The sequence below is a fragment of the Silene latifolia genome, chromosome 3 (assembly GCF_048544455.1).
Source record: "Silene latifolia isolate original U9 population chromosome 3, ASM4854445v1, whole genome shotgun sequence".
Classification (NCBI taxonomy): Eukaryota; Viridiplantae; Streptophyta; class Magnoliopsida; order Caryophyllales; family Caryophyllaceae; genus Silene; species Silene latifolia.
Genome location: NC_133528.1, coordinates 129027083 through 129042058, shown reverse-complemented (window position 1 = coordinate 129042058; position 14976 = coordinate 129027083). Strand labels below are relative to the sequence as shown.

The 14976-nt window shown below is 39.9% G+C and overlaps 1 protein-coding gene across 1 annotated transcript; it reads right to left on the bottom strand.

Annotated features, from left to right (window-relative positions):
- Positions 1-3447: 3447 nt before the first annotated feature.
- LOC141649669 (secreted RxLR effector protein 161-like) lies at positions 3448-3978 on the bottom strand. Its single transcript, XM_074458352.1, has one exon. It carries the CDS (start codon positions 3976-3978, stop codon positions 3448-3450), a length of 531 nt encoding a protein of 176 aa, XP_074314453.1.
- Between the last annotated feature and the right edge of the window lie 10998 nt (positions 3979-14976).

Genomic DNA, 14976 nt, shown 5'->3' with positions numbered 1-14976 from the left:
AGACCCTAGGACCCGTTGCATGTTAGTTTAACCTCTGGTTGTTAACCTATGACGTATTTAGATGACTTTAATTTAATTTAATAACCTAATTAGACACGATAGGTGGCTTCGACGTAAGTTATAAAATCAATCGACGATTCTGTAAACAATTGAATGCATCTCCCTCTTTCACCTAATTTCTCGCTAGTATAAGAGTGCGTGATTAGCACCTTCTTATTGACACTCGATGAGTTAAATTAATTAGCGAATTTGACCTAATTAGACCCTTTAGGCCGTGTAGAATGCACCCTTGCGCGACAATCAATCGACATCGTTTTTAACTCGTTTTCTAAATTGTTTCCTATCCCTTTTCGCAATCATTCGATCTAACCAATGAATCTAACTTAGGAACTAGGATTGGCTTTATCTTGGCCGTGGCTTTAGGCCGTGGGGTTAGCCACGTCTTTCTTTGTCTCGCTTTATTTCTTACCTTTCGTTCTTTGTCGTTTGTTAGCTTGTAATTTATCGTTGTTTATTGAGTTGTAATTTTCGAGTTTGTTTTACTTCTTTTGAGTCAAAACCTCTTCAAAAACCTTGGTCTTGTTTGGTTAGACGGTTGTTCCCCAATGCTTGTAGGAGCGTAGTAAACCGCATGTTGTTTAAAGCAACATGGCCCGGTTTATGCTAATGCATGCTTTGGCGCGTAGCCTTATGTCTAATTCGATGAGATTAAGCGCGAGCACGCATTACGAGGAGTGACCCAAGGACCGTGGGTCATGTGAGCCGTGGGCCACCCTCATGTGCACGGTTTTCAAGGCCCAATGGCCGTGTGTTTTGTGTCGTGTTTTGAGTTGTATGTAGCAATTGTAATTAGATCGAGTTGTAATTTATTTATCGTTGTGTCGGCATGAAATGCCTGGTTTGTAATAGGTAGATCCCAACGGCTCCCCCATTCCCCCTTAAGCCTTGTTTGTTTGCTTTACATGTTGTTAAATCAATCAACCCACATGCTAAATTACAACTTTGACAAAGTTAGTTTAGTTGCATCTAAAACGACATAGAAATTGTTGTCACATGTTAGGGTTAAAACAACGTTTGCATTTCATATATCGTAGTAGCTATGACCTTGTTTGAACTCCGACACTTGACTTAGTAGAGGCCGTTATTGACGGGCGGGGTTGGGTGTCCTTATGGGCTTCCCAACACGTACCCTCACCCCTTACTCAAGATCTATGGTTTGTGGATCCGTCTAAATACCATTGGATTACGAGAGTCATTCAAATCGAGTGATATAGGGTACAAGTCTTTATCTTTAATCACTCGTAGTCGATTGGCTTTATGCTTTTCGATGAAAGGTGTAAAGTTGACTTGAACGGTTCCAAGTTCCCAAAAAACTTGGTGGCGACTCTAATATGTCTTAATTCGATTCGAAAGAACCTCGAGTCGATTATGCCTGGTGTGGATCCCGCGGACGCAGTTCCCGAGGGCCTTGTCCACACTATTTTTTTAAGATATAACATTAACTAACGACCGAATTGCTTTTTTTTTTTCTAAAATCGATGGATACATCTCGAGTTTGTGTTGAAGTTAATCTTAAAACCGTGTTGAATGCTATTTTGAATTAGATCAAATTAGCACCTGCAGAATATGGAATACACGCTGTCACACATGACGAGATAAAAGCTTATGTTCAGATAAATGGAATCGTAAATCCTCCCAAATGTGCTAAATTTATTGGAAGCCCATCAAGACTTATTGGTCCATCAGAGCAAAATTGCACTCGAAAAGCAATGAAATTTATTTGCGATGTGTATGAAATCGATGTTCTTGATTTCAACTTCTATGATCTACAATATGTTAAAACATAATTATCATATGTTAGAGCAAAAATCCAATCAACTGAAACGTCAGATGGCCTATGAAACAGTCGAGGTAGTGGCTACTTCGAGCGACGAATTTACTGTTTAGTGTACTTTACTAAAAAGCATTTTGAATAAAAACATATGTATAATTAAAAATTACAAAGCGTGTAATTTGTACTCCGTATATTACTAAGAGTGTTTGAATAAAGCATACGTTTACAGTATATAACGTCTTTCGGTGGTTTTATCGAACTGTGAATAATATTCAGTCGTTTACCGCCGAGTGCGTTGTACGCGAGCTTCTCATATTACTTTTTATCTTTTTTATAAAATCGACATGTTATAGAATGACTCGACAACTTGGTTACTGTAATTTATATATTTATTAACAATTCATCCAAAGTGATTGAGCAAGACAACTTTTTACGTTACTCATAAAATTTAGATCAAACTAATGTCGTATGAATCCATTTTTAATAATACGTTTCGATTCCATCCCATTTTAAATATTTTCTTTGTACTTTTCACATTCTCAAAAAATAAATCCATGAAATAACATTATTGTAAGATAAACTTTATGATTTCGATAATGAAATCAGTCCCAAGAATCAATCTAGACTTGAATTAATTCAACTCTAACACAATCAATGACAGAATAAAGGACTAACCTTGATTCATGTCTTACAGACGTACTCAATACAATAATAAGAAGTATAAATTGTTTCTCCTCCTTAACCCTTTCCTTAATGTTTCTTGATGATGGAGAAGAAACTGTCTTTCATCCTTTCACTTTCTTGTACATATGTTTGTATATATTTTGTTAAAATGAATTAATTATATTCTTTTAACTTCCAAAATATATATAATAGGTTACATACCTTTTCACACAATCGAACCCGATCGTTCCTTTTCGTGAAAGACGACTTATAGGGGTAAGGTAAGAGGGAATAATAGTTCCCGTACTTTAATTACATTTAATCTAGACCGATCCATCATGGTATCGTCTTATATTAAAGTCTCGTAACATTTAATATTAACTTAACTTCTATTTAAACCCGAAACACATAGACCACTCGAATATTATAAAATATCCTAACATTCTCCTACTTGGTCTTTGTGCTGACTTGATGGTTCAATAATACTATAATGTGCACTTTTATGTTAAACTCATTAACTTTTGTATCTTTAATGAACTAGAACTAATTGGATCATGGCGGTCATACGCCATTTATTAATCGACATGATTCCTTCCATGTACCACAAATCAATTCCAAATCTAAGTCACCATTAATTTGAGAAGAGCATTAATTCTCACAATTAGTCACATGTAATCCAATAACTGTAATGTATACATATACTATAATGTTTAACATGTCTATTATAACAGAAACAATACTATAAGTGAATTCTAGATGTCCTATTTATTACAAGCATATTAACTTTATAATAACAAGGCTTTTGATACAACACCCATGCGTTCTACATGGCCAATGAACGCCTTAGGTGGTAATCCCTTAGTTAATAGATCTGCTACCATCTTATCCGTTCTTATATGCTCAAATGACCCTCTTTCCTTCTGTACCTCCCCCTTGACCGATAAGAACTTTTATTCCATGTGCTTAGCACACTTGGAGTATTTATCGTTCTTAGAGAAGAAGACGGCTGCAGAATTGTCACAATAAATTCTCAGCGGCTTGACTATACAATCGATGATCCCAAGTCCCGAGATAAAGTTTCGCAACCACAATGCATGAATAGTGGCCTCAAAGCATGCCACAAATTCGGCTTCCATAGTAGAAGTAGCAATGACAGATTGCTTGCCACTTTTCCATGATATTGCTCCTTCAGCTAAAAGGAACAAGTAGCCAAATGTCGATTTTCTATTATCAACACATCCGACATAATCTGAATCTGAATAACCAATCACCTCAATATGATCGGATCTCATATAAGTAAGCATGAGCTCCTTAGTGCCTTGCAAGTACCTAAGGACCTTCTTCGTAGCTTTCAAGTGGTCCATCCCGGGATTACTTTGGTACCGACCCAACATTCCAACAGCAGAGCTGATATCTAGTCGAGTACATGTCTGAACATAGTTCAAACTCCCAACCACAGATGCATAGGGGATTCTCTCCATTTTTTTTCATTCCAGTTCATTACGGGGACATTGCATTTTACTAAACTTGTCGTCTTTTTATATAGGAACTATCTCTGCAGAGCATTCATTCATTCTATATCTTTCCAAAACTTTGTCAATGTAAGCTTTCTGAGACAACCCTAACTGTTCCGGGTGTAATTCCGGAGCAGGATTTGTTACCACGTAAGCTTGTAGAATGATGACTTTGCTTGACTCTTCCTTTCGGCTTCTCCTGAAATAATGAACAAACTGAGGGCTCGGCTTGGTACCGAGCGAACTCACTCCGACGCTCAAGTCAGTAAACTTAAAGAGATTAAGTTGTGTGTTACTTGGCAAAGTATATTGTAGAGAGATAAGGGAGTTTATACTAGATTTATGGTGAGTATTAGGGTGAATTGTGGATTATTTCGATCAGTGGGTAATTTCTTTCGGCAGGCAGCAGTGTATGGCTGACAAAGTAGATTGGGTGTTGCTGCTTGTCTTCTTCTCTGACGATTATGGCACTGACCGTGGCCGAGGTAACTGCTATGTATAGATATAGCGTCTCCCCCAAAGATCGGCCGGACAGGGGTCGGAGAGTTTGAAGATGAGCTTTCAGTTGCCTGAAAGCTGTGCTTTGTTCCTCCCCCCAGCTGAAGTCTTTATTCCCCTTCAACACTTTGAAGAATGGGGTGCTCTTGTCGGCTGACCGAGAGATGAAACGGGCGAGAGCCGCCATCCTCTCGGTCAACATCATCACCTCTTTTCGATTTCTCGGCTCCGGCAGGTCTAGTATTGCTTTGATTTTCTCTGGATTGGCATCAATTCCCCTGGCGCTGACAAGCACGCCGAGGAACTTACCTGCCCGGACACCGAAGTTGCATTTCATCGGGTTAAGTTTCATCTTATATTTTCTTAGTGAACAAAATATTTCGCTCAAGTCGGCCAAGTGCTCGCCGTCAGACTTGCTTTTTACAATAGCATCGTCGACGTAAGCCTCGATATTTCGCCCTTTTTGATCTTGAAACACTTTGTCCACCAGCCTAGTGTAAGTTGCGCCAGCGTTTTTCAAACCGAACGGCATCATTTTATACATGTATGTGCCGTGTATGGTGATGAATGCGCACTTAGGCATGTCTTCTTCGGCCATGAATACCGATGGTATTCTCGAGAAGGCGTCTAGCGAGCTCGGATAGTGTAGCCTGCCGTTGCGTCAATTAAACTATCTATTCGAGGCAAGGGATAGCAATCTTTAGGGCATGCTTTATTAAGATTTGTAAAATTAACACACATCCTCCACCCTCCTGATGACTTCTTCACCATTACAACATTTGCTAGCCACTCAGGGTAAGTACAAGGCATGATAAAGCCCGCCTCTAATAGTTGGCCTACCTCGGCCTTGATGGCCTCATCTTTCTCGGCCGAGGAATTCCTCATCTTCTGCTTGACAGGGCGAGCGTTGGAGAGTACGTTCAGCTTGTGAACGATCACCTCTCGGCTCACGCCTGGCATCTCGGCGGCTGAGTACGCGAAGACGTCTTTGTTCTTTCTCAGCAGGTCTAGGAGGTCGGCTCTGAATTTTGGCTCCAGGCCGACACCGACAGTTACGGTGCGCCCTGGGTCAATTTCTATTTCTTCGGTCTCGGCTCCCTCGACCATGCCGACGGTGTTCATCGGATCACCCTCCTGTTGTAAGGATGGGCTCTTCCCTTTCTCTGATTTCTTCGCCACTTTGAGGGATTGCATGTTACACCCTCTGGCAGATATTTGGACGTTGACAATTTCGTCTCTCTCGTCCTTTGAGACGAGCTTTTATGCCTCCCCCCGGTCCGAGACATACATCAATGTCAGGGCCCGGATGGACATCACAGCATCGGCCTTGCTCAAAGTAACCCGGCCTATCAGAACATTGTAGGCGGACGAACCATCAATGACCACGAACTCAGATAAAATGTTCTTGGCCGCATCCGCCTCGCCGAACATCACCGGCAACCTGATTGACCCCAGGGGTACCAGGCCGGCCCCCGAGAAGCTGTATAGTGGGTTGGTGCAGGGGCTCAGGTCCTCAATCTTCAGACCGAGGTTGAGGAAGCATTCCCTGAACATGATGTTCGTGTAGGTGCCTGTATCAATTAGGCACCTCTTAGCCAAGTGGTTGGATTTGTCCAGGTGGACCACCAGCGGGTCGCTGTGCGGGGCTACGACTCCTTCGTAGTCTTTCTTTCCGATGGTTATATCGGGGACGGTGGAAGCGGGGATCGCTGTGGTGGGCACAAAGTTGATGTCTTGGTAAAGCTCATTTAGGTGTCGTTTGTGCCCATTAGCCGACCCTCCGTTCTCGTTTCCTCCGATAACCACCTGGATCACTCCCATCCTCTGGAATACTGATTTCCTATTCGCCCCGTCGGAGCTTGTTTCCGGGGTCCCAGCTACATACTTGCTGAGTGCCCCCTTTCGGATCAGCTCCTCGATGGCGTTCTTCAGATGCCGACAGTTGTCGGTCTTATGGCCGGGCTGGCCGTGGTAATCACAAAATTGGCTTGCGTCGCCTTCCCCTCTCGTCTTGGGGGATCTTGCCCACTTCTGCCCTTCATTCTTACTTAGGGCAAAGACCTCGGCCGGTGATTTGACCAGTGGGGTGAGACCGCTGTACCGCTTCCGGGTGTATGGTCCCGAACTCCCCTCGGCGCCCGCCGAGCTCTGGTTCTTGTTAAATCTTTCAGGCCGTGACCGATTCGTATCACGGCGTCCTTCATCTACGTTGTCTCGGCGGCTCCTCCTGTCTGGGTGCCCAGCTTCGCTGTGGCCTACCCAGGTCTTGTGATAGTCCTCCACCTTTACGGCTCGGTCGGCCATCTTTCTGGCGGAGTCCAGGTTGAGGTCCTCGCACTTGATCAGCTCATTTTTTAGCTCTCCTTTCGGGAGGCCCTTCATCAGTGCGAAGGCCGCCAGTTCAGTGTTCAGCTCACGGATCTGCTGAGCTTTTGCGTCGAACCTCTTCACATAGCTCCGTAGAGACTCGTCCTCCCCCTGTCGGATAGTGAGGAGATCCGATGTCTCAACGGCCCTTCTCCTGTTTCAGGCGTACTGGGCTATGAAGTTATCCCTTAGGTCGGCGTAGCAGTATACCGAACCATTAGGCAGTCCCTTGTACCAACTCTGGGCCATCCCATGTAGGGTTGTTGGGAAGACTCGGCACCATACCTCATCAGGCTTCTCCCATACCGACATGTACGACTCGAAAGCCTCGGCGTGGTCGGTAGGGTCGCTATCCCCTTTGTATGATAGGGACGGCAGCTTTAGTTTGGTTGGCACGGAGACTCCGAGGACGTAGGCACTGAGGGGCTGTCTGACCACGTGTCGAATGACGCGTGGCGATCGGCTCTTCGCAACCCTAGTCCGGCTTCTCTCCTCGTAGCGGGAAGGGCTTCTTGTTGTCCGAATTTGTAGAGTCGGACTTCTTTCTTCATTTCTTCGGGGCGGGCCTCGTTGTTGCCGCGGCGACGCTGTCCTCCCGCGAGTGGGGGAAGGACTTTGGTCTGCCACTGGCAGCACGGGCCCCACCGGCGTCCTAGTATGCATGGCTCCTTGTATCGCCCCGGACAAGTTGTTCGGGGTCACTTTATGGGCCCTGGTCACCTACGGGTGTGCTGCCGTCACCGTCGTTGCGGCGGGGGTGATCGGCGTATTACCCATCAGGTCCAGGAATAGTTTCAGTTTGGCTGCATCGACCACATGTCCCATGACAAGACGTGGCCGGTAGGCGCGGTGTTTCTGGTAGTATCGGCATCCCGTACGCCGGTTGAATTACTCGGCCGGTGGGGGACTGCCCGATCTCAGAATTAGGGACTGTGTCATCCTGGTAGAATGCAGTTTCGTCGCTCACAATTATTTCCTGTTGTTTTGACATCTTCCTAGCTTGCTGGGTGGGTTTTGTTTTGTGTTTTTTTTTGTAAGGGATTTGACTAGCTTCTAGTATTGATCCCCACAGACGGCGCCAATTGTTCCGGGTGTAATTACGGAACAGGATTTGTTACCATGTAAGCTTGTAGAATGATGACTTTGCTTGACTCTTCCTTTCGAGACGCTATATCTATACATAGCAGTTACCTCGACCACGGTCAGTGTCGTAATCGTCAGAGAAGAAGACAAGCAGCAACACCCAATCTACTTTGTCAGCCATACACTGCTGCCTGCCGAAAGAAATTACCCACTGATCGAAATAATCCACAATTCACCCTAATACTCACCATAAATCTGGTATAAACACCCTTATCTCTCTACAATATACTTTGCTAAGTAACACACAACTTAATCTCTTTAAGTTTACTGACTTGAGCGTCGGAGTGAGTTCGCTCGGTACCAAGCCGAGCCCTCAGTTTGTTCATTGTTTCAGGAGAGGCCGAAAGGAAGAGTCAAGCAAAGTCATCATTCTACAAACTTACGTGGTAACAAATTCTACTCCGGAATTACACCCGGAACACTAATAATCTTTGTGATCTATCACGGAAAATTTCAATTCCGATCACATATGATGCTTCATCCATATCTTTCATTTCAAAGTTCTTAGAAGATATTTCTTTACATCATGCAACATGCCTAGATCATTCGCAGTAGGTAAAATATCATCAGCATATAAGACTAAAATAATAAATCTGCCCCCACTGATCTTAATTTAGATACACCGATTGACGGTAATCTCTACAAACCCGTATGACGTGATGGTATTATTAAACTTTAAATATTATTGTCTGGAAGCTTGTTTTACCCCATATATCGATTTTCTCAGCCTACACATCTTATTTTCATTACCCGGGGATATAAATCCCTCAGGTTGATCCATATATACTTCTTCCTCAAGCTCACCGTTTAGAAAGGCGGTCTTTACATCCATTTGGTGAAGCTCCAGATCATAATGAACTACCAAAGCCAAAACAATTCTTAAGAATCTTTCTTTGGCACCGGAGAAAAAGTTTCTTTGTAATCAATGCCATCCTTCTGAGTGAAACCTTTGGCAACAAGTTAAGCCTTATACCTTTCAATGTTGCCTTTAGAGTTCCTTTTGGTCTTATAGACCCATTTTGACCCAACGGCCTTAGAACCCTCAGGCAACACTACTAAGTCCCATACTTTGTTGTCATCCATAGATTTCATCTCCTTTTTCATGGCAATTAACCACTTTTCAGAATTGTCACTTTCCATGGCCTTATGGAATGAGACTGGATCTTCACTAATGCTTAAGTCACATTCAACCTCAATGTTATATGTCTCGTAGTCATCTAGGATGGCTGATCTTGTTTCTCTTATAGATCGCCTTAATTGTTCCTGTGGAACGTTGGCTAATCTCCTTCTCCTTACAGATTGCCTTGACTGTTCACGTGACATATTATTCTCCCCTTGAATTGTGACTTGATCATCATTGTTATTGCCATTTTGTGGGTTTTGCACCTCATTTCGTTGTTGTTCCACTATGTCATTTGACTGTGACGGCATAATTGGTACAAAAATTTCATGTGCAACTTCAGGAGAAGGAACTTCAACGTGAATTTATTTAATGTCAACTTTTCGTGGTTCAATGCTCCCACTAGTTTGACCGTTCTCAATGAATCTAGCATTTTCAGTCTCTACTATTCCTCGTACTCTGATTAGGACAATAAAATCTATACCCATTTGACTTTTCAGGATAGCTAATGAAATGACCACTGACTGTCCTAAGATCTAGCTTATTTTCATTTGGGTTATACAACCTTACTTTAGCTGGGCAACCCCAAACTCGAAGATGTCGTAAACTCGGTTTTCTTCCCGTTCACAGTTCATAAGGAGTCTTAGGAACTGCTTTACTAGGAACGCGGTTTAAAACATAGGTTGTTGTCTTTAATGCATAAATCCATAGGGAAAGAGGTAAAGAACAATTACTTAGCACGCTCCTAACCATCTCCATTAAAGTACGGTTCCGCCTTTCAGCAACACCATTCTGCTGAGGTGTACCAGGCATTGTAAACTGTGCACAAAACCCCTACTTTCAAGTAAATTTGCTAATGGACCAGGACATTGTCCATTTTCAGTAAACCTTCCATAAAACTCACCACCTCTATCAGACCTCACAATTTTCACTTTCTTTTCTAGCTGCCTTTCCACCTCATTTATGAATATTTCAAGGATATCCACAGAATGGGCCTTTTCATGCAATAAATAAGTGAAACCATATCGGGATAAATCATCTATAAAGGTGATAAAGTACTTTTAACCACTCCAGGATGGAGTGTCAAAAGGTCCACAAATATCAATGTGTATTATTTCTAAAAGCTGAGAGCTCCTTGTAGCTGATTTCTTTACTTTATTTTTAGTCTGCTTACCTTTAATGCAGTCTACACACACATTTAAGTCACTAAAATCCAATTGAGGTAGAATTTCTTCTTTTACCAACCTCGTTAACCTTTCTTTGGATATGTGACCTGGCCTTTGATGCCACAAGTAAGCTGATTTTTCATTCGATGCACTACGTTTAATACATTGACATTTAACATAAAATAGGGAATCGGAAAATTTAACATCAAGATTGAACCTATAAAATGAATCAATCAAAGTATCACTACCATAAAAGTATTCATTACGGTACATAAAAAATACACCATGTCCAAACTTGAAATTAAAACCTAAATTATCCAATCTACTTAATGATACAAGATTTCTAGCACAATCGGGTAAATAGAGACAATCTGTAAGATCTATATGACAACCAGTGTCTAAGATTAATCTGTAAGTCCCAATGCCCTCAATGTGTGCCTTCATCCTGTTCCCATGGATACAAACTGTTCAGCTCCTCTTATGGGCTGGATCATACGATATCCATGTTCAATGTGAGAAATGTGAGTAGTTGCACCAGAATCTAACCACCAAGTATTATTAGGTACTTCTATAAGATTTGATTCAAAGCAAACAAAACTATAATGTTTACCTTTCTTTTCGAACCATGCCTTCCTTTTAGGACAATCCTTCTTGAAGTCTCCCGTTTTCTTGCAAAAGTGACACTTCTTTTCTTTCTGGATCGCACTTTCAGGTCCTTTAAAGAAAGACTTTCCCTTCTTACCATTCTTACCCTTCTTAATTACTCGGCTTAGCCTTGCTGTTGCTGGCACCATCATGACTTAAGAAATGAACAGCTTGATCTTTCATCTTCTTTAATCTCCCCTCCTCTTGTATAAGCATGGCTTTTAACTCTTGATAGTTCCATTTATCTTTTATGGTGTTATAGTTCACCTGAAACTGGCCAACCTCATAAGGTAGAGAGTTAATGATGAATTGTACCAAGAAAGTATCACTTACGTCTATCCCTAAAGTCTTTACTTTGATGCCAGGTTAGACATGTGTATCACATGATCAAGAGACCAGTAAAACCTTTTAGTAGTCAGCTCACTCATTAAACTACCAACAATTGACTTATCAGCTAAATCCGACTGTGAACACTCCGTTACTTTGAGCATGAATTTCCTTACTTTCTCTGTTTTAGGCATGGAGGGCTTAATGTTATCAGTCATTGTCATCCTTATGAGGTGTAAACCCAACCTATTAGATTTCTCCCAAGCCTGATAATGACACTTTTCGGCTTTGGAGCTCCGAGGTGTAATTTTTGTTGGTTCCTCATATGTCAGGATGACAATGTCCAAAGCCATTATACCCAGTGTATACTGGATCTTTAAGGTCCACTCATCATAATTAAGCCCATTGAACTTTACAAAAGAGTCAGCAGATGCAAACATATTTGGAGATGCTACAAATATTTATACATGTTTATCTATTAGTGCTTTGAAAAACTATCATACAGATTCAAGTAAAATCATATAAACTTTCATACATGTATTTAAATAACCTTTGGGCAACACTTAAATACAAGTAACCATCATTGATGTTAATATATACTTTATTACCAATTACTTATAACACATATGAATCAAATAAGAATGCTATCTTTGGATATACATACTATTATGAATAATTAACCCTTTTATATCATCAACTATATTCAATGACCCACCTTTGGGTGGTCTCCTAAAATATAGATGACAAAAAAATAAATTAATTGATCAATCGAACTATAATGTCATTTATGCATCTCTTTTAATCATGATTAATTAATAACTTTTATTTTTAATGTCTAAATGCAATATAACAAGGCCACTTTGGTGACTAACATGCCATATACAATAAAACATTTAAACCATATAGGTAGACCTATTTTTACATGTATTGACGTTTCATAATACAAATTCGGTGATACAATTTACAAGTCATGCAAAATATATATGAACATGTCTCGTCATTTATATGACAATGAATCCCATTATCTCATTTAGTGGGATCTCTGAATGCAAGTTTTAATGTCTTGGCATGAAGACTACCACGTTATCAAAATACTCAGCGGAAGCGAAATATTGATCAACTACTGTGGTACATGCATAGGCATTTATAAGACAATCCCTAAAAACAATAAAGTACTCTAATCTTGAATAAAAAGCCATGTCAAAACATTGATATTAAACAATTAATGGTTTATCAAGTACACATATCATGTAACACAAATTCTTATTTCAGACCGCAAGATCCGTCTGAAATAGTAAGACGGATACCGTTTCCTCTCACAAAAAAACCCATTTAGGGAGTGAGTGAGAAAGCACATGGGGGTGTCCCACCACCCATGTGCTTCACACTTGTGAGAGGTCTTATTGTTTCAGACGGAACTTGCGATCTGAAGCAAGACGGACTGATCATGTATTTGTGATTTCACTTAATGCTATATTTGAGAACCTTGAATTGGAATTGAATTCCGGAATTGAGATATTTCAAGTGTTTGGGAACCCCTAGAATTTGGAATTGGAATTGACTCAATTCCTTATCAATTCCAAGCTAGTTAAAATTTGGGGTTCTCAAATACCTACCATATGGTAGTCATTTCAATTCCATCACTTCTTACGTTTTATTTTGTGACGAAAATTTCATCAAAATATTTTTATTTATGATATTTTTTCCGATCGCTAATATTTTTCGAGACAATATTTAATTTTTTCAAATATAAAACATCCAATGACCTCGACCCATATCCGTCTCGCCCAAGTTCAATTCCAATTCCAATTCCATGGGTTTCCCAAACGCAATTTTGGAATTGGATTTGGAATTGAATTCAAACATTTGAATTTCTACAATTGAAATCATGAAAACGAAATCAATTCCGTGTTTCCAAACGCTACCTAACATAATTTAAACAAAACTTTTGATTACATAAAACCGAAACATACTGACATATATATATTTTGCACTTTTCACATGGTCAGTCAATTAGCACGTTATTTTTCCAATTGCCTTTTATCAACATGATACCAGTACCAACAAAGACACCCTCATAATAAAACTATCATGTGCATAAGAATTGCACTTTTCAACAGAACTACTGACAATTTATTATAGATTTGACATGTCATGTATTATAAAACCATGATGTAATTCTGCCAAAACAGAACTATAACTTTGCTCACAAAAACAAAACTATAACTTTGATCATGGAATTACATACGTATATATACATTACTGATATATACATACATATTATACCATCATTACATAGATTTTTCCCAAAACAAAAGTAAACCAGAGATCTATTTCTTCAAACATGATCAATCTATCGAAACAGGAAAAGTTTTATGGGTAAATTAATCAAGTCTAAATTGCTCTAATACCAAAGTGTAAGATAAACTTTATGATTTCGATAATGAAATCAGTCCCAAGAATAAATATAGACTTGAATTAATTCAATCCTAACACAATCAATAAACGGAATAAAGGACTAACCTTGATCCATGTCTTACAGACGCACTCAATATAATAATAATAAGTATAAATTGATTCTCCTCCTTAACCCTTTCCTTAATGTTTCTTGACGATGGAGAAGAAACTGTCTTTCACCCTTTCACTTTCTTGTACGTATGTTTGTATATATTTTGTCAGGATAAATTAATTATATTCTTTTAACTTCCAAAATATATATAATGGGTTACATACCTTTTCACACAATCGAACCCGATCGTTCCTTTTCGTGAAAGACGACTTATATTAGGGTAAGGTAAGAGGGAATAATAATTCCCGTACTTTAATTACATTTAATCGAGACCGATCCATCACGGTATCGTCTTTTATATTAAAGTCTCGTAACATTTAATATTAACTTCACTTCTATTTAAACCCGAAACACATATGCCACTCGAATAGTAGGGGTCGTTTGGTTGCTCAAGGAACTTTAACTTCCTAGGAACTTGCAATTCATGGGTATTAGGTTCCAACATCCAATTCGGGTTAATTTGGCAAAATCGTTTGGTTGCCCATGTAGGAATTGAATTCCACCGGAATTTCCAATGACCCAGGGGGGAGTAGGTAAGCCACTTCCCACATTATGTAGGCATTGAAAGTTCCTGAGAAGTTCCAGTTCCTACATTCTTCCAAAAATATGGCAACCAAACAACCTTATTTTTTTAAATTCATGGGATTTTCCATTTCCTGCGTTTTTCAAGTGGTAACCAACGACTCCTTATAAAATATTCTAACAATTATAACATAAGAAGATCCGTTACATCAATTTCATATTGAACATAATCAAAAAGGTTGGATGCTGCGCGTTCCAACTAGTATTCTAAAATTACGACATTATTTTCGTTTTAATTTGAAACCGTCTTAAAAAAAAATTTAACGCGCAAATCCAATGGCAAGCAGTTCATAGACTATACATCTAAGGTAGTACCTCTTATTGTTTATTTTCTGAGTTTAATTTTAAAGTTGTTGAGTTCTGCTTTAGTATAAAGTTTTTGAGCACATTTACTAAAACATTACACTAAAAAAATATAATATTGCTCAAAAACTATATTTGTAAATGATAATATACTCAGAAAAAAATGTCTATATACTCAAAAACTATAAGATCTAAAGTACTACATCAGATGCGTAATTATTTTTCTCAATAAGTGAGTAGTCGGT